The sequence below is a fragment of the Manacus vitellinus genome, unplaced genomic scaffold (assembly GCF_001715985.3).
Source record: "Manacus vitellinus isolate BGI_N305 unplaced genomic scaffold, ASM171598v3 scaffold_6_pilon, whole genome shotgun sequence".
NCBI classification, from domain to species: Eukaryota; Metazoa; Chordata; class Aves; order Passeriformes; family Pipridae; genus Manacus; species Manacus vitellinus.
Window position 1 is genome coordinate 2122622 of NW_021940750.1, and position 26152 is coordinate 2148773.

A 26152-nucleotide genomic window follows, 5' to 3' on the forward strand; every position below is an offset into this window, starting at 1 on the left:
GTATCAACAACACCACCAGTACTGAGATTGGGAAAAAAAAAAGGATCTAAATTAATTTCTTAGTTTTGTTTCAGAGAACCAGTATCTGGGAGGAACCTGGTTCCTAGATCCTGTTCACTAACCTCCTTGCAGCTGCTGGAAAGCCTTTACAGCTTTGTTTACCTGCCACCTTGCTGAAGAAGCCAATAGATTGCCTATGCTTGCCCAGGATAGGACTCTATTGCTGACTGCTCCCCTTCTCATATACCCATCCCTTGATGACACCCTTCAGAGGATCTTCTGTTAACTCATCCCAGCACTCTGTACCCCTGACATGACCTGCAAGCAGAGGGGACTTACCCTAGAGTAAACAATGCAGACACAGTGTTGGTACAGCTTGGAATTATTTACTTGCAGTATTTTAGATGTGCTGTAATATTAGACACAATGGCTGAGCATCATGCTCTGGTTTTGTGCTTTGGATTGTGAGAACAATATACGGTCTTGACAAACAATATCTGGCTCTGTACAATAAACACACTGGGACACTAAAGGACCAAGTAAGTAAAAAAGCCTCTTCATGCTGAAAGGCCACACATCACTATTTCACTTTGTTACTATTCTTGTGCATTTTGAAAACAGAAGAAATAATATTGTGTCGAGTGTTACTATTTACTCATCACATTTATCTTTCAGCAAATGAACCAAATACATTTTAATACCTAGTTAAATTCTGAAACACATGAAAAATGCTATCAAAGCTCTGTCCTTTAATTCAACCAAACTTCAAACTGACCTTCAAAAGAGTGCAAGAAGCATGGTCCAAGCCACTTAGCTTCCAGCTCGTATTAAGTTATTGTACTCAACTCAGACTTCAGGAAAATTTGGGCAAACCTTGGGCTATATTTCTAGAGCCCAAATTACAACCCACTTCATTCTGAAAAAAAAAAAAATTAGTGGTTTTGAACACTACTTCCAGATAATACTGATGAGAGATGCTAGCAAAATGCAAGGTACTGTTCAACAAGATGTTGAAAGCACAGTAGTATCTAGGAGAATAGTACAGCCTGAAAATTTTCCCAGCCCTGTTGAAGGGAATTTTCCATTACTTTCTGATGTATTACCTCTCTGCAAAACAAACATGGTTCCTATCACCATGCAAGGATATTTGGGACAACAACTGAGGGGAAAACTCTGCACTGGAAAAGTGTTACCCTTACAGGGGAGCACTCCCCTTACAACTGGAGAAGGGTGCTGAGAGTAGTAATGAGTCTAAAACATCCCAGAGATATTTTGGTGACTATTGATGACTTGTGCTTATTAATCCTTCTACTCAAGCAGAAATTGCCTAAAATCAAACTAGATAATTTCCCTGGGAAGATCCAGCTTTGAGGGCAGGTCAAGGCAAAGCAAAATACAGCTACAATCTATATTTTAACCAAGGAACTCCTTAATGTAGTCACAGGTTATTTCCTCTGGCCTCTCAGTCCCCTCCTCTGAACAGAGGCCACAGCAGGAGACCACCTCTCCCAGGGGAAGCTGGATACAATAGGGGAGCTGCATTTCTCGTTCTGTTTTACAAACAGGCATGATGTTTGGGTTTGTCACTGGATGAGGGATCTCTGTCCTGAAACTCACAAATCTGGCCCTTAGTGAAAAGTATCATTCATTCTGACCAAGTAGACTGCCCCATGCCTTCCTTTTTTTTTTTTTTTCCCTTCCTCCCTACAGTCTCTTGGCTTCCAGCTTCTTCATGTTAATGGTTATAGCAGGCATAATAACCAGTCCAACCACAGACTAGCCACTGGGGACTCTAATGGCTGCTTTTGGTCACACATATATCTTAGGAACATTAATTGCCATAACTGGTTTTTTTTCCCTCTTCTCTTATGATGCAATTTATAAGCAGCAGCCTTTAATTTAATACGTAGTGGTGTTTAATGATCCTCCTGTATTTTCAGTTCCACGAACTGAAAACTGTAGGGCTGCCTGGCTCCATCCTCTGACCTTATTGCACTTCAGTGATACTTGGACAGCTTGTGTTGCTGAAGCTGCTTGATACAATGGCATTTCCAAATACTTCGCATTTATATTCATGATGTTGTCATCTACCAAAACCACTCCCCGCTGTTTGTCTGCTAGGGCAGTTTAGCACCTCTGGCCCTTGGGGTGCTGAGACTCAGGGGCACACAAGTATTGCTACACAGGCAGTTCAGAGGGATGAGGGCAGAGCCCTGGACAGACGCTTGAATGTGATGACAAACAGCTCCAATTAGCAGAGTTCAGAAGAGCCGGGCTGGGCATCCCTGCCCCTCCGGTAACACACGTACGCAGCATTCCTCAGCTCCTCACACCCATTATGTGTCCATGTCTGCTGTCAGTCCCGGTGAGTGGTTGCCTCCTTCCAGGGACGCCTGGCAGCCTTTGTTCAGGCTGCACTGATGGCGAAGAATATTCTTTCCAGGCTAAAATGCCAGGCAACAAGAATGATCCAGCTGGGAAAGATGCATGCATTTTCACTCTTTCTCTCTTTCCCATTAAATCCCACTGCAGCAAAGGAGGAAACAATGCCATTCATTAACACTGCTGACACCACTTTGCTCCTAAGACAGATTTGTGGTTAAGATTTTGTTGTAAAAGAGGACATTGTTTTGTCACAGCTAAGTCAGATTCTGAGGAGCTATGCTTTTAAGTGCTATAGGACTGCTATCTGTTACAGGGTGTGCCAAAATCACCAGGGTACAGGCAGATAATGTTGTTTACAATCAGCCATCAAGATGTTATAAAAGTCTCAGTAAAATAAGCAGGATGCAGAGCTAGAGGAATCTCTTGGCAGCAAGGCAAATATTTGGGCCTTCAGGCTTTCCAGCACCAGCCAAATAGTATCCTACCATGAAGTTATCCTTCTTGTCATTATCCCCAAAAGAATCACAGTACTGACAGGAACCTATACGTAGAGTAGGCCAACATTCCAATGAATTTTGCACTTAAATGGAAACAATTATTCCAAATTTATAGGTATATCTACAAGCAAATCATGATCACAGCAACTATTAAGAATTCACTATCCACTAGACCCCTGTGTCTAGTTTACACACAGTATCCTACAGCTTTTTGTTAATAAATAAAATCCCATAGAACAAAAAAAGAAGCCATTTTTCTTTTTTGTTTACGTCTCCTCTAGCCAGTAGATCAATATCAGAGATTAAAACATTGGACATAATATTTATTGGCATACTTAGCTTTTCTGTTTGTCTGCTTGGTCAAAGCTGGTTTTATCTTCTCCAAAATGATCCTGTAACTCCTGGCTACACCACCCATAAAGGGAATAGTAGTATAAAGATAATAGTTTTCAGTGTGCATCAACATTGTCAATCTCTTCACAGTCACAGCATTACTGAGGATACAAAGGGCCTCTGGAGATCATATTGTCCAAACCCAGCCCTGCTCAAAGTGAGATAAATTAGAGCAGGTTTGTCACGCTATATCCCATCAGATTTTGAGTGTTTCTGAGGATGAGAACTCCCAACAACCTCTCTTGGAAACTTGTTCCAGTATCTGACTATCCTCACACTGAAATGGGGTTTTCTTCTTTAATTTTTTTCATGTGTTCAAATGGAATTTATTATATTGCAATTTGTGCCTGTGCCTCTTGTCCTGTCACTGGACACTACTGAAAAGAGTTTGGCTCTATCTTCTTTTGTCCTCTCCCAGATCAGGTATCTATACAGACTGATCTAAACAGTTCCAGCTCTCTCAGCCTCTCCTCTTATAGAAGATGCTCCAATCCCTTAAACATCTTCATAGCCATTTGCTATGCTCTTTCCAGAAACTCCATATCTGTTTTGCAATCGGGAGTCCAAAACTAGACACAACACTCCAGATATGCCCTCACCAGAGCTGAATAGAGAGGGAGGGTCACCCCCCTTGACCTGCTGGCAATTTTTGTCCTAATGCAGCACAAGACACTGTTGGCCTTCTTTGCTACAAGGCCACACTGCTGGCTCATGTTCAACTTGGTGTCCACCAGGACACCCAGATCCTTTTCTGGAAAGCTGCTTTCCAGGTGGTCAGCCCTCACTTCTTCACTGGTGCATGGAGTTTTTCTTCCCCAGGTACAGGACTTTGCCTTCTCCTTGTTGAATTTCAGGAGGTTCCTGTTAGCCCATTTCTCCAGCCTCTCAGCATCCCTCTGAATGTCAGCAAAACTGCCTCACCTTTCAACCAATATTCCCAGTTTTGTGCCATCTACAAACTTACTGAGGGCATGCTCTGCCCCGTTGTTTAGCTCATTTATGAAGATGGTAAACAGTGTCAGTCTCACTACCAGCCTGCGTCACCACTAGTTACTGACTTCCAGCTGAACGTCATTCCCCTGTTCATAACCCTTTGTGCCTGGTGCATCAGCCAGTTTTCAGACACTGGTTCTGGTGTTTTCCCTTTGCCAACAGGATGGCAGCCTTCACTTGACTATCTGCTAGACTTATTTGACTGCACCATCAAAATGGGCTGGATGCTAAATAAAGCTTAGCTTAGTATTTTGATTTAAATGGAGGGTCAATCTGACCCAGCAAGTATGAAGTTCTCTGAGATTTTTAGTGCTGTGGACTATATGGTTCTGTTTTCAGATTTTTGGGTGCCTTGTCCCCATGGAAGTCCCTTGAAGTAGTAGGACAGACAGTGTGCTTATGGGGTCATGACATCATCACTGCTGATGCCAGACTTTCAGTCCATCTACATACCCAAAAATGGCAGTAAAAAATAACATTTAAGCCACATCAAATCTTGAAAGTGCACACAGAAAAAACAAGCCTTGGAGAGTCTGTCTGTTCAGTGAATTCCTTCTGTCTGGAAGTGATGAAATACATGGCAGTTCTTAATGGTTGTCTTCGAGTAATGCTGGTATGAATATTTGAGTGCAATAGTAACTGTCAAACCAAAACCATCCATCAGCAGCTAAGGTATGAAATGATCCCACTTCTTTTACCTAGTTTTAGATGTTGCGTGAAATATATTTAGAGTATTTGAAACTTTCTAGCTCAGAAAAAAAAACAAACAGGAAAGATGGCAGTAAACAGAAAGATTTGGTCCAAGTTTTTGGAGGTAACGTCGACAATAACTTTTTGTCTGTGTTTAGGGTCTTCCTGGGTGACACTATAGAAAGATAAAAGGATATAGGCATTCTGCTAAAGGGTCCTGAAACATTCATATTTTCAGCAGTTTTCATGAATCCTAAATACAAGGTATTGAACTCTCCAGGAAACAAAAGTGAAGTAAGGTGTTTGACTTCTTGTTTGGCAGTGTTTGCTTCAAAGGCTGCACAGGATGATGGTGTTGACTGTCTCACCCTTTCCTCTTTCTCTGTTCTCTCCCTTAGTTCTGTATCTTTTTCTAGGTATCCCTTTACTGCACGTTGGCTTCACTCTCTCTTTCATACTGATACTTTGTGTCTGCCATGACAGTTAGTCCTGTGATCTTCATTTCTCTCAGTCTTGTAAGGTATTATGAGAAGCAGTAACTGGTACAACAGTTGTGTGTGATTATGGAGCCAGCACTCATCAAGGGACCTGGGGACAGTGCCAGATGCCAATGAGTGGCTTACAGTTCCATGGTAACTTTGCTCCCCTCTGCTCTGCTACAGAAACAGGGACCTCACTGAAATGACGGTGGGCAGGCTAATAAAATTCATTCAAATCATCCAGGCAGCCAAACCTCTTGTTTGAGACAACCACTTAATTAGGTGAGAGATTATCCTTTAAATACCTTTTTCAGACAGTTTCTCTGGTCAGGATGGGCAGGAAAATCAGAGAAGGGTGATGTAATAAGAGTTCTGTGCTGAGAAACTTTGAGGAGGGGAAGATGGAAGGTGGAATGCAACTTATTCCCCCAGGCTTGGAGGCCTGGTGTAAATCTTGTCAGTAATCATGATGAGCCTACATGTGGAGCTGGTGCCACATGGCTATCTGTCTCCTGGGGTTCCTCAGCATCTCTTCCCAGTGGTTCCTCTCTGTACCTGTGACATGTAAGCCCAGACTGCACTTGCCAAGCACATGGCCCTGGCCAGCGCCATCCTGGCTCAGCATTTCCAGCTCTACGCTGGAGGCACGCAGGAGCTCATGAGGCACCTCAAACATGATCATCTCATTCCACACTGGGTTGATCTTGTGTTTTGCACGTTTGGTCTGCTTCTTCTTCAGCTTCAAGGACTGATGCCTCAGTGTCACCTTGACAGAAACATCTGTATAGGAAGTTGAAAAAGACACCAAATTAATGAGCATGCAACAAATAGATTAGACTAGACTATACTAGACTAGAATATGCTGAGTTGGAAGGGATCCATCAAGTCCAACTCCTGCCCCTACGCAGGACACCCCAAGAATCACACCATGTGCCTGAAAGCATTGTCCAAAAGCTTCTTGAACTCAGACAGGCTTGGTGCTGTGACCACTTCCCTGGGGAGCCTGTTCCAGTGCTCAACCTCCCTCTGAGTAAAAAACTTTTTCCTGATATCCAACCTAAACTTCCCCTGACTCAGCTTTGTGCTGTTTCCTCAAGTCCTGTCACTAGTCACTGCAGCAAAGAGATCAGTACCTACCCCTCCTCTTCCCCTCATGAGGAAATTGTAGACTGCAATGAAGTCTCTCCTCAGTCTCATCTCCTCTAGGCTGAACAAACCAAATGACCTCAGCTGCTCCTCGTAAGGCCTCCCCTCCATATCCTTCACCATCCTTGTGGCCCTCCTTTGAATGGTCTCCAGGAGCTTAATGATCTTTTTATTTTGTGGTGCCCAAGACTACACCCAAAAATGCAAGAGAATTGACACTGGTGACATCAGTCTGAGAGAGACCACATAAGAAATATTGATCTTGGGCATATTTGGTTTTCATTTTTTAGAAATTATTCAAATCTCTTTGGCTTTCTAAGCCAAACTTTTTTTTTTTTTCTGCTGAACATCACCCTTCCCACTTTCTTTCTAGATTTACATAATAGCAGAAGCAACAGTCTCTATTTCCTTGCTATTACACTCACCACTGCCAAGTAGATCTTTCAGCTGCTTGGAATGGAGATTTTTAGCCTTAATGATCACCACCAGAAGGCGGTTAGCTGCTGGCAGGTAGCTAATAGAGAGCAGAACCTCCCCGTGGCCCATGGATGGCTCCTGGAAATGGAAACATAGAAAGGGTTTATTTTTTATACAGTCTTGGCATAACATTAGGAAAACTAAGTACAAGACTGATGGGTGGAAGGCCATGAACCAACCAAGTTGTCTCTCTGTCTTTGTACAGGAGGTCTTTCCTGTTACACTAGATGAGAATAAACCATCCAAACATACCTGAAAGGCTCCTCCACTCATAAGGCCCCAATCATGTTACTGAATTCTTATGTTGCTGGAAAGTAACTGCTTCCTAACATTGACTTTTAGTGGAATATTTAGTCAGAAGAAGATTTGGGTCTGGAATACAATGCAAGTAGTCAGCTACTTCTATTTTGAGAAACCACCTAGCTGCCCTGTATTTATTTCCACTACTTCCATTACTGCTTTTCATAATTCACTTTTTGTTTCAGCTGCTTCATTTCTCAGGAGGCTCTGATGGACACAGCCCCCAGCCCATGCTGCCCAGCAGAAGTGTAGGGCTCCCTGGGAAAACACAGGTGATGCCCAGGACTGAGTCAGACCGGGAGCTGGATCTACGCCTTCTCTGACACCCTAGTTGGTATGGGAAAAAACCCAGCCAAGACAAAATCCTCCGTGAGCTTGGCACAGTAGTGTACTCTTGCTTCCCACCTGCCTTCTCTCAGGACTCTGAGCAGCTCTCCCTCCTGCCCCTGCAGGAGACTTTCTTTTCTTTTTTCTTTTTCTTTTTCTTTTTCTTTTTCTTTTTCTTTTTCTTTTTCTTTTTCTTTTTCTTTTTCTTTTTCTTTTTCTTTTTCTTTTTTCTTTTTCTTTTTCTTTTTCTTTTTCTTTTTCTTTTTCTTTTTCTTTTTCTTTTTCTTTTTCTTTTTCTTTTTCTTTTTCTCTCTTTCTCTTTTTCCTTTCTTTATTGTCCTCTTAACCTCTGATCTTTTTGCCCTGCCCTCCCACTTGACCTGTACAAGCAGCCCCGGAGGCAGAAGCCTAGAGGCAGCCACACCACCACCACTCTCCTCTGGGAGAGCAGTGCAGCTTCTTCCTCAGGAGCCAGCAGGGAAGGAGAGAAATCCCATGCGGTTGTGTGCAGACCTGACAGCCCATGGCAAAGGATGAAAGTGGAGTAGTTATTCTCTCAGTGAGTAGGAGCTTGTGACAGAAATCTGGTTTAGTGTGCGGTTAATGACCCAGAACAGTCACAGAAAGCCAATGTCAATTCCATGGACTCCCTTTGGACTCCTTAGCATGCTCTATATCCTCTAGGACAGACAGCCCTTCTCTAGGCCATTTCTGTACTCTGCACTCTTGGTACTAAGTGAGCCATAAATATTTCAAATTAAGTTTTCAGACCGATACTCGAAACAGGCAAGGACAGGCCCCTGTATGCTCCCTGTGAGCTGATTGACTCTCCAGAAAACGTGGCTGTCATCGCTGTCTGGTTTGAATGACTAATTTGTCCTGCAAAATCAGGTGGGAGGCCATTAGCAAGGAAACTTGAAATTCAATCCTAAGTCAGCCCAAATAAATCTTTTTTTCATGCACTCAGGTAGCAATGAAGGGCTTATATGCATTTCTCTTACATAAATCCTGTCTTAAATTGATGCGGACCTTAAATAAAACCATGCATAAAACCAGGGAGAGATTCAGATGCCTGTATGTTCACTACAAAATAATAGGTGTTCATACACAGAGGGACAAACCCAAACGCCACCTCAATAAAAACCCAGAGTTTAAGCAAGTCATAAGCTGCTTTTGTGTATTTGTCCTCACTACATCTCACCCAGGTCCCATTCTATAGCTCTTGGCTAGAGTTTGGTTCCTATAGCTCCAGGCACAGAGAGATACAGTGGAGACTGGGAGGGGGTAGGGCTCTGTAGATGTGCACGTATGCATGCGTGTATGCACACCCACACAAATGCACACATTGTACACAGATCACATCTTGTGCTTATGACTTTCTAACTCCTAGTATCCTGATCAAGTTTTTGACCAGCCTGTATCCACATGAAACCAAAACCTGCAATGATTGGTCTCTGCTGGAGCTTTGCTTGAAGGTAATTTTCTTTCCCCTTTCTGGGTTTTGTTTTCTTTTGTTTCCGTTTTTCTATTAAATCCATAACCTGCATTTTGTGCTGCAATCTTTCCAATTCATACAACCATCAGAGCTTCAGTCTTCCTTTCTATGCAGTAAAGATAAAAAGCATCAAGGGGTCATCAGTGAATTACGTGCAGGGCACCATGGAATCGAAGGAAGTTGCTATGCAAGGACCCACTATCATCACAATCATTAACAAAGCAGTGGGAGGGAAGGAAGACAAGATAAGGTTATCAGTCTACAGCATCTATGCTTTGCATTGCTCACAGGACTCCATGAATTCCTGAATGATAATTGCATTACCTGGTTGGCTGTAAGCTGCACTCTGAGCTCCTTCCCTTGGGTGTGGAGGAATTACTGGGAAGGTACAAATGAAATTTCTGCCCTTCCTGGCATTTCAAGGTAATGAAGCTCAGTAACTTTGTTCCTGGATGAATGCTGTCAAAAATAGCTCCTCTTTTTTGAACAGCTCTTCCTCACTCCCTCCCTCTGGTTCTCAATGAATGATTCAGGATCTGTATACAGAAGCTATCTGTGCAATGGTTGGCTCTCTCAGGTCCCAGATGACGCAAATTCAGCTTTCACTTCACATCCTCAGCTCAAACTGGGGCACTGTTCAGCAGTACTGTTGGTGCTAACCTTGTGCTGTCAGCCTGGAGAAGAAATGAATGCTGCCCTGTTCCTATGTGTAGTTGTGAAGCTGGACCAAGGCAGAATTCCCAGTATGTCAGGACTCCTTCACGTGCACTGGAGTTGCAACTGCCCATTGCTGTGAACAGGGTCTTGGGTATTGCTGAAAAAGCAGATGCTTCAGTATGGAGATCAAGGGGAGGGTTACAGATATTGGACAAATATTCAGCCTTGTGCTTGAAGTTTATTAAACTAATTTAGACCACACATTTGTTTCTGCTGCCTCTGTCTCTGCCAGATGTTTTTTTAGGGTGGACAGTCCTGTTAGTATTCAAGTGGTGATCAGATAAATCAGCATTATTGGAAATCAGAAATGCTAACTCTGTACTCTGTGGCCAACTCAGTGGAGAGCCCTCACCCCTGATGGTGACAGATAGTAATTTATTTCATGATGCTTAGCGACAGCGTTGGTGTTGTTTTGCATTGCTCACCTCATACCACACCAGAGTACAACAGGTACCTATTTGTTGTGATGTACCAGCAGCAGCAATAGCTGCACCCTGCTGCCATGTTAAGGGTCTTGCTGCTGCTAAAATAGCCCAGTCCATGGCAGGGGAAAGACTTCTGAGGAAATGTGCAAAAAGTTGGTGCTCATGAAGCATCCCCTTTACCTACTTCAAGTACTGTTGGAATACTTCCTTCCATTTTCCCTGTTTATGCTGCTGGGAAGATGTGGATAAGGAAGGAAAGGAAGGGTTTGATGTTTAAGAAACCCAACACAATGCAATGAACGATTGTTGTGGATTGATCCTAGTAAGAATAAGTGGTCTTCAGTCCAACATTTTGGTCCCAACAATGTATTTGACTCCTAACTTAAGGCTCCCTGGAATGCCACCGTATGCCCTACCAGTACACTGCTTTGCAGAGTCCCTCCATCGGGCTCTGTAGGCACTCTGGTATTTCAGCTCTTGCCACTGTGGTCCTGTATCACAAATTCTCAGAAACTCACACACCTTTTTCTAGACATATCTTTTGAATTACAGATGTCAGTGTCAGATTGTCACGGTGTTGAGGAGGAGCTGAGGGAGTTGTGACACATGTTAACTGCTGGGAGCGGTAGATGGAAGGACTGGGTTGATGGGCCTCTGCTTCCGAAATGGTTATCTACAGACGATCACAGAGAACTGTTGAGTGACCTCTGTGGTCCCACATCACCCCTCTAAATCTGCTCCAAACAAATAAAGCCACCCACCCATATGGAGCCATCTAGCAAAAGGGCTTCTCTTGTCCAAACTATTAATCATTAGGGTTTCTGGACTACCAACACAGACTGAGTCCGTACCTTCTCTGGACTCTTTAGCCTTTCCCACTGGGCCTTCCCAAAGGATTCCTCCATCTCAGCAAGGTTCAGTTTGAGTTCCCCCACAATGCTGTGTCTGGAGAACTTGTCGCAGTTTCTCAGCGTGAGAGTCAGTGTCCCTTCTGGCATCTCCTCCTCAGTTAATGGAAATCGCAGGACCTCCTCCCAAAGAGTGTGAAGTACCTTCTTCTTCAGCTCTGTCTGAGCCTCAGCAATACCAGACTTTCTCACCAATGTGCCCAGTATGTAACAATGGCAGCCAGCATCTTGGTCCACAGTCATTCTGCCATGCATAGCTGGAAAAGATTGATAATAAGGACCTCTCACAAAAGACAGCCCTGAAATATCTGTGGCTAAATTGCTTATTTTATGAGAGCCATAAAATAAAACATCTACATAGACACTGATCCCTGTTCCTGCTTGCATGGGGCAGACTAAGCTGCGGGCTCATGCTGTGGTGTTTTCCTCGTGCTACACAATGTCCCTGTCCTTCTGCCACTGCAGAAGGATGCTGCTAGTGTTTGGGAGAGTAACAGCTGAGTTCAAGGGAACATGGTCTGTTGAAAGATGCAGAACAGCAAGGAGATAAGACAGCATGACACAGGGATTGGCAGCTCTCATTTACTTTTACCTTGGCACACAAAAAGAGCTTCTTACAAAGACTTTAAAAGCAGGAAGATCAGTCACAGACATCAGAAATGGGATAGACCTCCCCCTTGGCACACATCCATCCCTGCAGGCCAGTGGGGGATAAGTCAGCTCGTTCAACCACTGGTAAATGAATCCGTCAGAAGCTATCCCGCAGCCCAACAGATCTGTGTCAAGAGACACTCATCCCTAATTTTATATTGCTTTTATGTTGAAAAGCCTAGAGTGAGAATGGCATTTCACACTCTTCAGTTGCATCAACAGAATTGCACTATCTTCTCCACAGCAAGAGGACCACACCTTTCTCCAAGGGGTTGTGGAGCATCATGACTTCATGGAAAAAACTGCTGTCCTTGCTGCAGTCAGTCCAAGGACAGCTGCTCCTGAGTTGCCAGGACCGCAGGGCATGGGTCAAAGGGCTCTCCTGGCTTCTCAGGGGAACAGAACTAGGGAGCAGACCCTGCCCCTTCCCTGGGGGCAGTAGGGTACCCAGGGAGGAGCATGCACACAGGAGTGCCAGGGTGGCAGCCAGCAGGCGTGGGTGTCCGTGCTGGAGGGGAACTGTGTGCTTGCTGCTGGCATCAGGCCCACAGCAGTGGCTGCCATTCAGCACCTTTTCAGTTCTCACTTCAGAGGGTGTGATTTGATTAGGTTTCCACAGAGATCTGCACTGTGCATGAATTATTCAGTCAGCTTATTTTACTTTCCCAGAGGAACTGATGATGCTCCAGCCCCGAGTGGAGAAGCTGTTACAGTTGTCAGTTCCCACTTCAGAGTGTGACACAGAACCTGGCTGCCTGGCCAAGCACAGACAGAGGGTTCTTCCTCAAAATAAGTCTGGCATCTCCAGCTCAGCCTTTGATTTGACTTGAGGAAGAGGCAGTAGGAAGTGGGTCAGGTTGAAGAATGAAAGGTAGAGAGGAAGGAGATAGTAACCCCCTTCCCCTCCACCCCCAAAGGAAAATATAAAAAGAAGAGGTTGCTTTGTACCATGTCTGGGATTGGAGGAACCCATCATGGTTCCTGAATTCTGCTTTTGAGCTGTGCAAACAATTGTTCCCAAGCCATGCCCTGCACTCTTGCTTCGAGCAGCGACATTGCCAGATACTTCTGTTCCACAAGCCCAGAACCAGTGAAACATGCAGTGGTCCTGAGAACACATGTTGGTTTTAAGGTAGGAGGGGAACTTTCTATAAATGTAATCAATAGGTGTCTTGTACCTTCGGATCAGGTCTCTGCCCCTTACCTTCCAGAAGTGCCACACGCAGCTCGGCTCTTTGTTGATCATACGCAAGGGAGTAGTGCAGCTTGGGGGCCTGGTTACAGCTGGCTGCTCTCTCAGGGTTCAAGTGCTCTGTGACACACACATCCTTTACCACACCTGGAACTGAAATAACCCCTTTAGCAAGCAGGTCTTCACCTTCCCAAGAGAACTAATCCACCTTGTCTTGACTCAGCTTTTCTAAAAGTCTTACTATCCTGCACCTTTTATGCAGGAATATAATTTATTTTCCTTCTTCCTCCATCATCATATCTCATTTTTGCTCTGTTTACTCACACTTTCAGCTCTTTCTACAGCACCTGGACAAGACTTTTGCAGTCTACCACATTGTGCTTTATCATGGTTCTTTTACCTTGTTCTTAGGCCAAGGTGTCTAAATGACACCCATTACTTGTTATATTGTTTAATGTTGTTTTAACTTGCATTGTTAAATTGAATCTTATATTCTCTGTAATGAGAATGTGAGTCTGCTTTTGAGCTGCTATGTAATTCTGCATTAGGTCAGGCCTCTCTAAAAGTTTTTTTAGATTTTAACAAAGTCTTTGTCACGCAAAAGACATCTAATTTCATAGCACCTGATCAAGTTGAAGACAATGAATTTGGGAATCCAGGAGACAGTTTTTCATGTGTGATTTTGGAGCTGAGCATGTATTTCATACTGAAATAAAGCAAGTTGCAAGACTAAAGAGAAGCCAGAGATTTTTGTCATCAAAAGCTGTAATCTGCCAGGTCAGTTCTGATTCACATGGAAAACAATACTGGGAGCAGCACATTTCCTTCTGAAAATCTGAGACACAGTTTAGACCAGTTCATTGTGGCATCAAAAGGAGAATGCAACCATTCTTGCTTAATTTTAGCATCACTTGAGCTACGAAATCAGGCACAGCAGGAAGGAAACTTGCTTGTACCATTAGCAGTGCAGAGAGGCTCTTACACCAACACACTTACATAAAGCTTTAGCCTAAATGCAGCCATCATTCTTCATTCTCTCACCCTATAATCTTCTTCCTGACACCTAAGGATGTGCCTCAGACAGTCTCTTCCTCCAATGCAGCTGCTTCCCATGGCACTTTCTTTTCCATACTCATAAGTCTCAGGATGGGGGGTTGAATGTAGCGATCATCCTTCCAGAATGGTAAAAATATAATCTCAAGCAATTAAAAAAAAACCAAAAAGAGTATTCAATAAAAATCATGACAGATGGCATTGGCTCTCTGGCAAATCTTCAGGAAGGTTTTATTAGCATGATAGCCAGAAGAGTCAATTGTCCTGTTAAAAGATAGCTGTGAAGTTAAAAATCAGTATGGAAGCAACCCAGCTATGCTGCCAGATGTATATAATTAACATTGCATTTTCTCTCAGGCTCCAGGAATCTTATGTTTCAGGTTTTGGAGTGTAACCCTTTGGGCTGGATAGGAAACAGGAATTCTGTGTGGCAAAAATATTTGAGGTGTCAGCCTTCAGTTTCACTGCACATTAGAAAAAACCAAGACCATCTCACCAAACCAGCGGAAAAAAAGGAGCAGAGAAAGTTATAAGCTTCAACCCCCACTGTCCCTGACAAGGACAGTTGCTGGACAGCTAGCATTTGTCCTGGAGGAGATACTCTGCCCAGTTTTTGCCAGATATTTCACACATACTCTGGCAACTGCTCTCAGTAAAACTGCACTAAATGCACTTTTCTACAGACTGTTTGCTACCAGTGAGCCAGATTCTTCAACACAAAAGATGTTCAGTTAAAAAAAACACATTGCACTAAGACACAATACAGCTTTGTTATCTGAATGTTCTGATGAACTCCATGACTACCTTCTATTAAACAAATGTATCCAAGACAGAACTCACAGTGCTCATAAAAGGAGAATGAAAACCATCCAATATTTTCATTTTCACATTTATTTCTCTAAGAAAAATCACATTATGTTCAGAACTATCACAGATCTACACCCAGAAAAGCAATTGTTAGTCTGAAGACCAAAAGCTCCTACCGTTTTGAGGGAGAACAAACAGCTCTTCATTGACTTGTATCTTCATCCTACTCTCATCCAAACCAGTATGTTTTCCAGTAGCTGGTTCTTCTGTTGTCTTCAGAGAGTACTGTGTGTAGTTAACAATTTCAGGTGAAGTTACTACTGGTTTGGGGCCATAAATGTTGGGAAACTTCAGGAGTGCTCGAGGCTGTACTGGCTCTGCGGTTTTCTTGATGTTGAACTGAAAATTAAAACCTTGTTTATTACTTTGAACTAATTAGACTAATTCTTCCAATTCTCACAGCATTAAATGAGCTGAGACAAAGACAGAAAAAGTGGTGCCTCTGGTCAGTCCTACCATCATTTTTTCTTGGGTTGTAGAAACCACTAACTGTACATCCAGAGACTTTCTTACCAAAGCTGATACCCTTCTACTTGGTAGATGTCTTGTCTACATGATGTATGTCTTTTCAGATTTATTTCTCTACTGGTTGCCAAAAAAAAAAAAAAAAGATATGTTCTTATAATTTGATTTTTCCTCTGTTTCTGTACCAGTTAATCTTTTCATAAGTCTGTGTTTCCTCTTAGCACAGAAATTAACCGCTGTGATTAATGCATGGTGATTTTTACCTTGATGTTTGAAGTCAAATCCAAGAGCAAGAGGCTACAGCCATCCACAAATTTTAGAATATTTTGAATATGTAGTAAGCATTAGAATGGGAGACAGGTCATATAGTCACTTGGATCAAGTACGACCATGGTATAATAAGAAAAAGGAGAACTGGTTGAACAAATGAGCTCTGCAATGAAATACCAAGAATAGTTGATTAAATGGTCATCTCAGCCTTTTGGACTATCCCCTGGCTTTCTAGACCGGAGCTCCAACTGACCCTCAGACACACATTTCCTCTTTATTACACCAGGATTGAAATTTGGATTTGTGCCTGAGTTTGTTCTTAACATTTCAATTCCCTGCTGAATCATGAACATGGGATGAGCAGAAGAACCTGAAAGACAGTGCAATGCTCAGAGAGTCCAAGCAAAGGTTGGCACAAAGGCATTATTGTTCTCCCTAAACAAAGAAAAATATTTTAGTGGAATAGAACAGTTCTCTTTTCCTTGTGTCCCAAGAAAGAATCCAGTCTGCTTACAACTGAAATCATTCCTGATTCATTTATGTTTGGATTCATCAATGGGGAAAAACAAAAGCTAACTAGCAAATGACCCCAATCCTTGCAACAGATTTTATTAATGTTTCCAAAACATGAGAGACAAAAAGCAGAAGTAAAACAGCCATTTTGGTTGATTATTGTGCAGTGGGATTATCTCCAACCTTGCTGCTTGCCAACCTATTTTGTGTCAAGATTAAGAGTGAGACAGAAAAGGTTCATAATTGTAATTAAAGTTTTTCATTAGTCTTATTGTTTCCTATTAATAATGAATGTAGATGATGCCCGAAGCACTTGTCTGTGTTGGGACTTCAAGGTCCCAGCTTGTATGCCCAGAGGAAGCATACCTATTTCTCAAGAAACAGAGTCTGAAGAAAGAGAGCAGTCTTGGATGTTGGCTATTTAGTCATATTCTGCTTATAGAGATCATAATACCATGGTTACATACACTTGGCAGTGGTAGAGAATTAATTAGATCAGTGATTCCATCTTCTCAAGGCAGCCAGTGTATCAGTGTTTAGGAAGTTTACCATGTAATATAGCATTTTATCTTGTCTAATTTTAAGGGGTCTGAATGAGAAGTAGGTTGAAAAAAAAAAGATGTCACTGTGTGCCATCCTCACCTAGTGTTCAGCTGAGTTTAGATATTACGTAAGTCATATGGTGTGGGCCTGTAAGTGAGATCTCTCTTTCAGAGATGTGAGCCTCATCAATCCTCTAGGATATGTGAAGTTACTCATCCAAAACCATTCTTCTAAAATTAAAGCAAACCAACCAAGCAAAATATGTGAGGAATCACTGGATAACAGCTTGAAAACCAGGATGCTTTTGTTGTGCAGAGGCATTATATCTAGCACACATACAGGGCCTGACATGGTGGTCAGTCTCTGCTGTTCTCTATCCTGAAGCTGCTGCATAAGGCTGCTGTCCTGCTAGGCACTGGCCATCACACCAGAGCCCCATGCCTGCATTGCTCTGTGCTGCTAGCACATGAAGCACTTTGAGATCCTTTGGGATGAAAACACCATACAAGTCTGAGGTATTGCTAGTACAATCTTCTCTTGCTGAAAGTCAGGCAGGCTTTAGTCAGGAAATCCATCAGCACACAGCAACTAAGAGCTCCACTGGGTCTAAATATTCCTCTTGTCTGTCTGCTCTGTAGAACTAGAGATGAGAGACATATGCAAGCACAGTGGGACTAGCCCACCCTCTCTTCCAACTGCATCTGCCTCTGTTTATTATTTTGCTGCCAGCTCTTTTCCCAAGTGCTATCTGCTAATCCAGTTACATAGCAGTGCCCTATGGAAGTTTTCTTTGCAAATCAGCAGCAGTGTCTTAAATAAAGAGATGAACAGGACAGTTCAGACAGTTTTGTAAAAATGCATGAAAGCAAATACACCAAAAGTAGCAAGGAGGCTGCAACTGACCCTTCAGGGTCCCTGGCCAGTGTCACTCAAACAAAGCGCCAGATATTTTTGCCATTGCTGCATGTGTTTAGGAATCTTCATTCTGCAGGCTTTGCTGAGACTTTGCATATTTACAGCAGTTTTTCATTGTTCTGTAGATGTATCTTTGTGTTTGAACTCTTCCTCCTCACGTATGCAGGGCATGTCCACAGGGAGCCTCTGTCTATAGCGAATACAAGCATCGCTGTCATGGGAGACATGCCAAGTGAATAAAATGCAGACTTGCTTCATCTTTCTTTTGTCATCTCTGTTTATCTGAATCAGTTGCCCTGACAGCCTTCAATAATTAAGTATGTCAAACACTGACTAGGACATACTGTGTACTAATGTAGTCAGAAAAAAGTCTCAACAGAACAATTTATCAACATAGACAGAGATGATAAAATTTCATATGCTCCAAACTCAAATTGAGATTCATTCCTTGGAGGTATATAGACTGATTCTGAATCAGTGACAGCATAGGGAAATACATGTTCCTGGCAAGAAAACTGTTTTAATTGGAAAGAATTGCTAAACATACAGAATATGCAAACTAAGAACATTTTGCGCTTTCTGTGACAGAATGTTCACTTGGATGCTATAATTTGTCCAGATTTCTTTAAAAAACTCCAAAGCCAGTAACATTAGAAATAATACTTCAAATTAAAAAGTCTACAATGCTAAAAGAATGCAATCACTCAGTTAGTAGTGATACATTGAGGGCAGGTTGAATAATTTGAACCCTTGTTGGTCAAATACTGGAGTATATCATGGCAAAACTTGATGAATGTAAAAATATTGTAAGGACCATGACTGAATAGCTGTTGGGTACTTGAGGCTTAATTGGACAATATGGAGACAATGCTTATTTCAGTCATGTAAACAGGATAACTTGCCAGTGGACAAGGTCCAGGGTGGATTAACACTTTCACAAGGTGTTTCCCAAAAGGCGTATAAAAGAAAAGAAGTCCAGTCCAAGGATGGAATTAAAATAAAGATCTGAGATGTTTCTGAGCTAGATTACAACAACAAAAAGTCTCTTGTAGAAAGAACCTCAAGGTAAAGTTATCTGTGGATAGCATTGCTCCAGAGAACAGCTAGAAAAATTGCTGTACAAAGTGATATGACTGTCAAAGTTACACATTTCTCATTCATATTAACAGTAAACTTGGAAAATCTCAGCATCATTGTACATTCTTATATACAGACATTGGCAAATCCCCTGTATAGGGTAGAAAAGACAAGAAAGGAGCCTGAAAAGGACATGACTAAGCTATCAAACAGAAGAAATTCATCCTAAGAAAATGCAAACTGGTACTAGGAGTTATTCACCATGCTCATGGATGAAGGCTCAGAATTAGCAGCAATCTCTTGAGAAGTCCTAAACTCCACGCAGATGTTAATCCATGGTCAGCAGAGCCTTCCTTCCTCACTTCCCTTTCCCTCTCCAGCAATCACAAGTTCTGGTAATGCCATTCTGTATATCTGCACCAGTTCTTACAATATAGTTTGTAGATTTGGTCATCTTACCTCAGAATAAACTGTAACAGGAGCACAAAGATGCCCGGTTTCTTTTCTACTAAAAGCCTAAGATTGGAAGCCAAAGAGAGACTGAATATTTAATTACAAACATTACAGAGAAGTTCAATTAAGACTTCTGCTACACACTTTAAGAATACAAAAATAGTAGGCAGCTCAAATAATTGAAAGACAAACAAAGACATACAATGGATCACTGGCCTTTGGAATTGGCTATATGGCATAACACTTGGTTAAATGGCTAAGTGAAAGTGAAAAGATGCAGGCAAATACAGATATCAGGAGCAACAGCCAATAGGTAATACTTTCAGAGACTGACCATAGCTCATGCTAAAGACCATAGTCAACCAAGGAAATCATCTAACATTTCCATTTGAAGAAGAGATTCCCATCAATAAGTATATTACAAGTGTCCTATAATTTCCCTTGTTCTCTCTTGCACTGAGCTCAGGAGTAAATCAGAGCATTTGGATTCTAACAAGAATAAAAGAGCATACAGGGATGCCTGACATGTTTAATACTCCACATTGCTCTTACAGTAAGTGAAAAAGAAATTCACAATGTGATGAGATTGTCCAGTCATCACAGTCTAGATTCTCACTTGCTTTTTATTGTAATTTCAATGCCTTTTTTTAACTTCTCACATAATTAATTCCCTCAGTTAGAGGGGCAGAGGGAGGAGGAAGAGGGAAGGTTTTCACAAGAAATCAACTGTTGACAGGGAACTATCCTGTAAGAACTGTAAGATATTTTGAATAGAGTTAAATAGCTGCTATATGAGATCTCAGCAGGAGTCATCTCTTTTTCACAATGCTGCATGCCACCTGGTACAGTCCAGTCTTCTCCTCTCAGTAAATTATTTCTCTTGTGATCTATCTTGACAGCTAAACACCATTTCCAGTCCTTCTCCCCCATTTTTGCCATTAGCAGCTTTCTCTTTGGCAATGAGGCAGCTGTCTCCTGCTCCGGTAATTCTGTGTGTTACCCAGCTCATCTCTGTTTTTCCCTCACTCCTCCTCCCACTAGCATGTTGTTACATCCTGAACACAGTAAGCAGATAAACAGGCAGCATAAATCACATGCTGAGTAGCCTAACAGAGAAGAGTTGCATTCCCAACCTCTGCATTTAAGAAAAATAACAGAGTAAATTAGAGACTGTGCCTTACTTGCTGGACTGGCTGAAGCACGCTGGGCTTAGGATTTTCCGTCTCCTCCTCTTGGTCCTTTTCTGAGAGTCCTTTCCCAGGTTGCTTGCATTTGCAGAAGCAGGTGAGACCACAGAGGGCAAGGATGCTAGTTGCAGTCCCTAAGGTAGCCCCCAGGGCTATAACTGGAGCAGACAAAACCATTGTCCTGCGTTGCACAGAACAGAAGGGCAGAAACACTGTGACTATCCTACTCCCTGCAAGAGCGGCTCTCCCACATCCACTCCGATTTTTAGCCTGGCTTCATTCTCCTTGGAAGTCTGAAAGCAATTCTGTTGTGCAGAAAAGAAAAGGGACCAATCTAGAGACACAGATAAATCATCCTACCTTTGCTAGGCAACAAGGCTACCTTTCTATCCTGATGATGGAGGTTCTGCTCCAGGTCACGTTAAGGAAATAGTGATTGTAATGCCTGCAATCTCCATGTAACTGCAAACAGGCAGTTTTCATTGAAGCCTGTTCTCCAGCTCCACTGGGAAAAGTCTGATGTGTGATAGAGAGGAAAGACGTCAGCAGAAGGGGCTGGCCTTGCTAGCTAACTCACAGAAAGTGCATCCAAATGTTTGATCAGCTCACTAGCAATATTTCTCAGGCCTGGTTTGTTGATATGCTCAAGAGACTGAATTTTTCTGTTTTAAGGCAAAGATAATGACTGCCAAAAGCTGCTGGCCTGAGAAGCTGTGTTATGATAACATTGCATGATACTCTATAGTCAGAGTAAAGCCTGTGTGAAAGTCAGGCAAAACTTTCTCATTCTTCAGAGGCTGGGAGAACAAACACAGCAAGAATTAAGCACTGTCTCATGCCTCACCACCTTCCCATTAAAGCACAGGGTCTGATCCTTTTGGGGCTGCTTTCTGTAGGATCAATGCAGACCAGTACCTCTATTTAAAAAGACAGCAGAAAATCCTACCAAACAAGACACACTAGTGCATATGCTGCTTCCTCTGGAGGGAATGAGAAAGCAAACAACATATGCTAGATATTAGTCATACTGCTTACCACACTGATGTCAGGCAGTGGGCTGGTGAGCACAGGAGAAGAACGTACATGAATAGACCTGAAGGGCTAGATGTCTGTCCCAGTTTTCTCTTGAGATGATGGAGTGGTTATCTTTCGCTGACTAATTTATTTTTGCCTTATTTCTCGGAATGCCCAGTTTGGGGAAGAGGATAATAAATGCCATCATTTGATATGTTTTTTGTGATGTGTACAACCCTTTTCTGGGTACTTCAGAAGAAGAATCTAGTGGTCAGAAAGGATTTATAATTCTGGTCATTATATATCTGGACCGAGTGGAACTAGTAAGCAAGATGCAAAATATTCCTTATAAGGCTCTGGAAAAAAAATACTCAGTTCTACTGGGAGTTTCTTTGTCTATCTAGTTTGGAATACAGTTGATGCCCATGGATCAGGAAAAAAATGAACTATGTACAGAGAAATGTTTAGAAATTCATTTTTTTTGATCTTTCTGGAGCTCAGGTTATCCATAATTTTTCTTGACTTTTTTATTTTTTTGATGTTTCATATCTTACTCATGACAACTCACTCAGCCTTTGTTCCATTATAGATAGCATGTTCACCTCCCTGACACAAAACTTCCCTCACACATCTGACTCTTACTTTAATTGTTAAAGATTTCTCTGTAACACTGCAGCATCCTAATTGATGCAATGCACATTCCATCATTTTGTCTTCTCCTCACCCTACCGCGCTTATTAGACACATCTCACCCCACACTTCCAACCCTCCTGACTCCCCTGCCATCAAGAACCAAATCACAACAGATTCCTTAAGCAGAGATAATTCCCCAATAAATTGCTGAGCCCATGGACACTGGTCTTTCAGCTCAGCCCATGGAAGGAAAACCTTGACCTTTGCCTTCTATCTTTACAAGAACAAAAGATGGGCACACTAGCCTGGACCTCTGGCACATCTCTTGCTGTGCTCAATAGTGGGAAGAACATCATATAGAGGGGATTGAGAAATCTGACCAAAGGATCCTTTTGCTTCTTGCTTTTTGTGGCTCAGGAGATTCCAAAGCCTTGAGCAGCATCCTTGTGATTACCTCTTCTGATCTGAATTTTCTCTACCATGGGTAGACTGTTCCAACAATTTGCTGACTTAACAATTACTTCATTCAGCCCCTAGCTGAACAGGTAACATTGTAATCATGGTTGCATGAGGTCTTATCTTGAATTTGAAGAATGAACCATGTTGTTATGGACTTCTACCACCACTTAAGAAGTGAGAAGAGTCTGAAACATGACAAAACAATAGGCACACTCTTTAGATACCTTTGATCTCCTCCACAGGATGGGTTCCTCCTAAAAGTGCTAATTAAATCAACATAGCTAGATCAGAGATCCCTGAGATTTGGAAACCATATGAAAAACAAGAAGGTTCTGTTAAGGGTAGAATACAGCAAGAGACGTTTGGAGTGGAGAAGGCATTCAGTCCATTCATGAGATGCAATCTTGATGTGTCTTCTACAGGCTGTTCTGAGAATTATATAAAGGCTGCTTACAATATGCTGTAGAAGGAAGGTCACAACAAAATTTCTCTGTAAGACAGTAATTTAATAATATACTCTCCAAGATGTTTTCTATCTGCTTATATATGATGATTAAGTTCTCCTTGCCAGAAATTGTATTTGCTGTGAAATGTTAGATGTATAGAATCATTGTCGGATATTATATTTTAATAATAATAGCCAGGCATCAGCCTTTTGCTGCTATTGCTAAGAAGACAAAACAACTCTTGCTAGACATTGAATAGTAATAGTATGTGAGCTTCTACAAATGACAGGCCAAAAAATTCAGAATTTTGTGTGTGCACTGATGCATGTGACTGGTCCATATACATAATTTAACTGTAGCTTTGGCATGTACCACCACTGCATCTATCTGGCATAGTTTCCTACTTAACATATCTTGTTCTAAAAAATTTGGGCCATTAATGTATTTCAAAGTAATTTTTTCTCTTGCTTGTTTTAACACCAAATAACTAAATTTCTTCTTATTCTTTAAAGCGGTAGTAGGATAAAATGGGGTCAGGCTAATGACCTTTCTCACTGGCCATTCACACTGATACTGTGCAGAATCACATAGCTTTCTCATCTGTCACATCTGCCATTAGAAAGAGACTTACCAAGGTAGAAAGATGAAAGCCTGTTTTTGCAAGCTAGACTTTAGGGGCAGGTTCAGGCCTGAAAACATATTTTGCAGTCACCCTATCCACATATTTTCTCCAGATTCTGATAGAAGACATGTAAAAGAATGACAAAAGCATATACATGGTTTTCAACTCCTGATATTTCAGACAGAAATATTCTGTGATGACAAAATATAAGGTACCAGTCTTTGTTGATTCTTTGTTCCTGCTGTGAGCTCTTCTGCTGATATTTTGGGCCTTTCTGACCATTGGCTCTAAGAAAGAGGCTTTCTCTGAATGAAGACTTGATAGTACAGATCACATGGAGAATTACAAGAGCTTTTGTATCACCTGGCCTTTTTACCAGGAAAAAAAGGCCCTTAATGTAATTGCCAATCACTTGAATAAGAAGGTGAGGTATTTGCAATTTTTATTCTGGCAATTGAAGACACAAATTAAAGTTCCAAAATCCATCACTACCAGAAGGAAAAGCTGACATACATCTGAATGAAAGATGGTTGCAGACTACTTTCCCTGACTCAGCCCACTCCATCCAGGGCTGGGATGGAGTATCATAGGCACTGTTTCTCACTGAGGCTTTTCACCAGGCAGAAGTGTGAGTTAACAGATGGAAATGGGAAAGAAAGTTGTTTAGGCATTTTTTTTGTTTTCCCAGGGAAATCCTTGTGACAGTCAGATTTAGCCTGAAGGTGTAAGCTCATATTTTCACTTGTATTGACTTGTTATGTGATTCTGTGCTACAGAAATGGGACACTTTGAACAGGATGGTGGTCTAAAATAACTTTCTGGATCATAGCAAGGTATTTATACCACCTGATTTCGGGCACTGAAATAGCCGGTTATTAAAAGAAGACCACATATGGCTGTCATGCATTTTGTTTAATAAGTAAATGAAGCGTCATGAAAACAAAAGTCAAGGTAAAAGGCTTGTGCTTGCAATAACTCTATCTAACTCCTTATGCTTTTGCGTGCTTGTTGCCTCAGATTGAAAAAGCTTTAAGAAAGGAATTCTGTCTTCCTCCAAGTGGTGAAGTATTCCTCCACCAGATGGTGAAGTATTACAAACCACTGAAATAGTTCTCTGCAATGCTATTAAGACAAAGCAGTTGTCTCTACATATTCATAGGCAAAAAGAAAATAAGGAAGATTTGTGAGAGGAGTGTGGGCTTGGTCCCTCCATTACTGTCACTGAAACATACCTACAGATATAAATCAAATAAATGAACTAATTAAGGGAAGAACAAAGAATAATTTTCTAAAAGGAAGATACACAATGATCAGCCCCAAGAAAATGAGCTTCAAACCATGCTGCTTCAGCTGGTGTTAATGGAAATAGAACTCCTGAAATCTCCAGACTTCCAGGAGTACCTGCCAGCTGTGTGTAGTCTTTTGCCACACTGCTACCCTTAGGATGATGGTAAGGATTTAGCACACAAAAGGACACAGCTAGTTGCATGCATGCACTGTAGGGTTTGTGGTTAATGATTCTACTCTAGCACACTACACTGTCCTGAGACCAATATCTGAGGAATTCAAGAGATCCATGGAAAAAATATGACTGTCTGCTTGTTTCAGGAGGCTGCCGTGCACCCCCTATCACCAGTAAGTACTGTAAACCTGACTGTGGTATGTCTCTTACTTTCCTAGTGGCAACATTGGATGAATATTTCCAGAGGGTAGGACACTCAGTACTAGAAAATAGGGAGAAGGGACCAAAGAGCAAAAATGGTCAGGAAGGACAGTGTGATCTACAGGAGGGTAACAGAAAAAACCATTGGGCAAGAATAGGAAGGGTCTGTAACATCAGAACTGGGCATTGGTGTGACTGTTGTAGAAGGATGCTGCACCCTGCTCTGTTCAGCAGAGCGCCAAGGCGTTGGGAAAATTGGAGGGAGTTCAGGAAAGCTCCACATGAATGAATAAAAGAGTGGAAGCCAGTGGATCAGAGTGTGATTCAGAAGGTTAGTTTATTATTGAGGAAAAGGCTAAGGGGTGTCTTGGTCAAAAATCCTTAAGTACCCAGTTGTGAAATAAACCTTTGATGATAGAGGTCTTCTGTTGAGCAAACAATGCATTACCAGGAGCTAATGGCGAGAAGCTGATGCCAGATAAACTCAGAGTAGAAACATGTTGCAGATTTTCAACAATGGGCATAGTTTCAGTGGGAGCAATATCTGAGGGATTGTAGAGGGTTATCCATCATGGGTAGTTTTGAAATCAAGACTAGTGTTGTACATCTTGTTTTTATGGGACTATTTTCATTCAGTTATGAGCCACACTGATGTTGAACCACCAATGACACCTCCAGTATGGTGTCCTCTGTTGTTCCATGTTTACATAGGCCCACTTGAGATGTGAAGAAAGTATTAATGTGTGAGGCAAGTTTTTAAAAAAATCACAATTTAAGATTAAGAGCATCAAAGGGCCAGTTGCAAAGAGAAAAGCAGCTGTGCCTTAAAACATCACATCACACCACAAATCCCAGAAGAAAAACTATGTCTGTGCTTTACCAGGTGAACTACCTTAG

The 26152-nt window shown here is 42.0% G+C and overlaps 1 protein-coding gene across 1 annotated transcript; it reads right to left on the minus strand.

Moving 5' to 3' along the window:
* Positions 1-366: 366 nt before the first annotated feature.
* Positions 367-20944, minus strand: SYT13 (synaptotagmin 13). Its single transcript, XM_008919748.4, has 7 exons — positions 20779-20944; positions 20413-20599; positions 15112-15334; positions 13088-13222; positions 11176-11489; positions 7009-7138; positions 367-6217 (listed from the first exon to the last, which is right to left on the minus strand). The coding sequence occupies exons 2-7, from the start codon at positions 20593-20595 to the stop codon at positions 5913-5915; spliced, it is 1290 nt and encodes a 429-aa protein (XP_008917996.1). The 5' UTR covers positions 20596-20599; positions 20779-20944; the 3' UTR covers positions 367-5912.
* Between the last annotated feature and the right edge of the window lie 5208 nt (positions 20945-26152).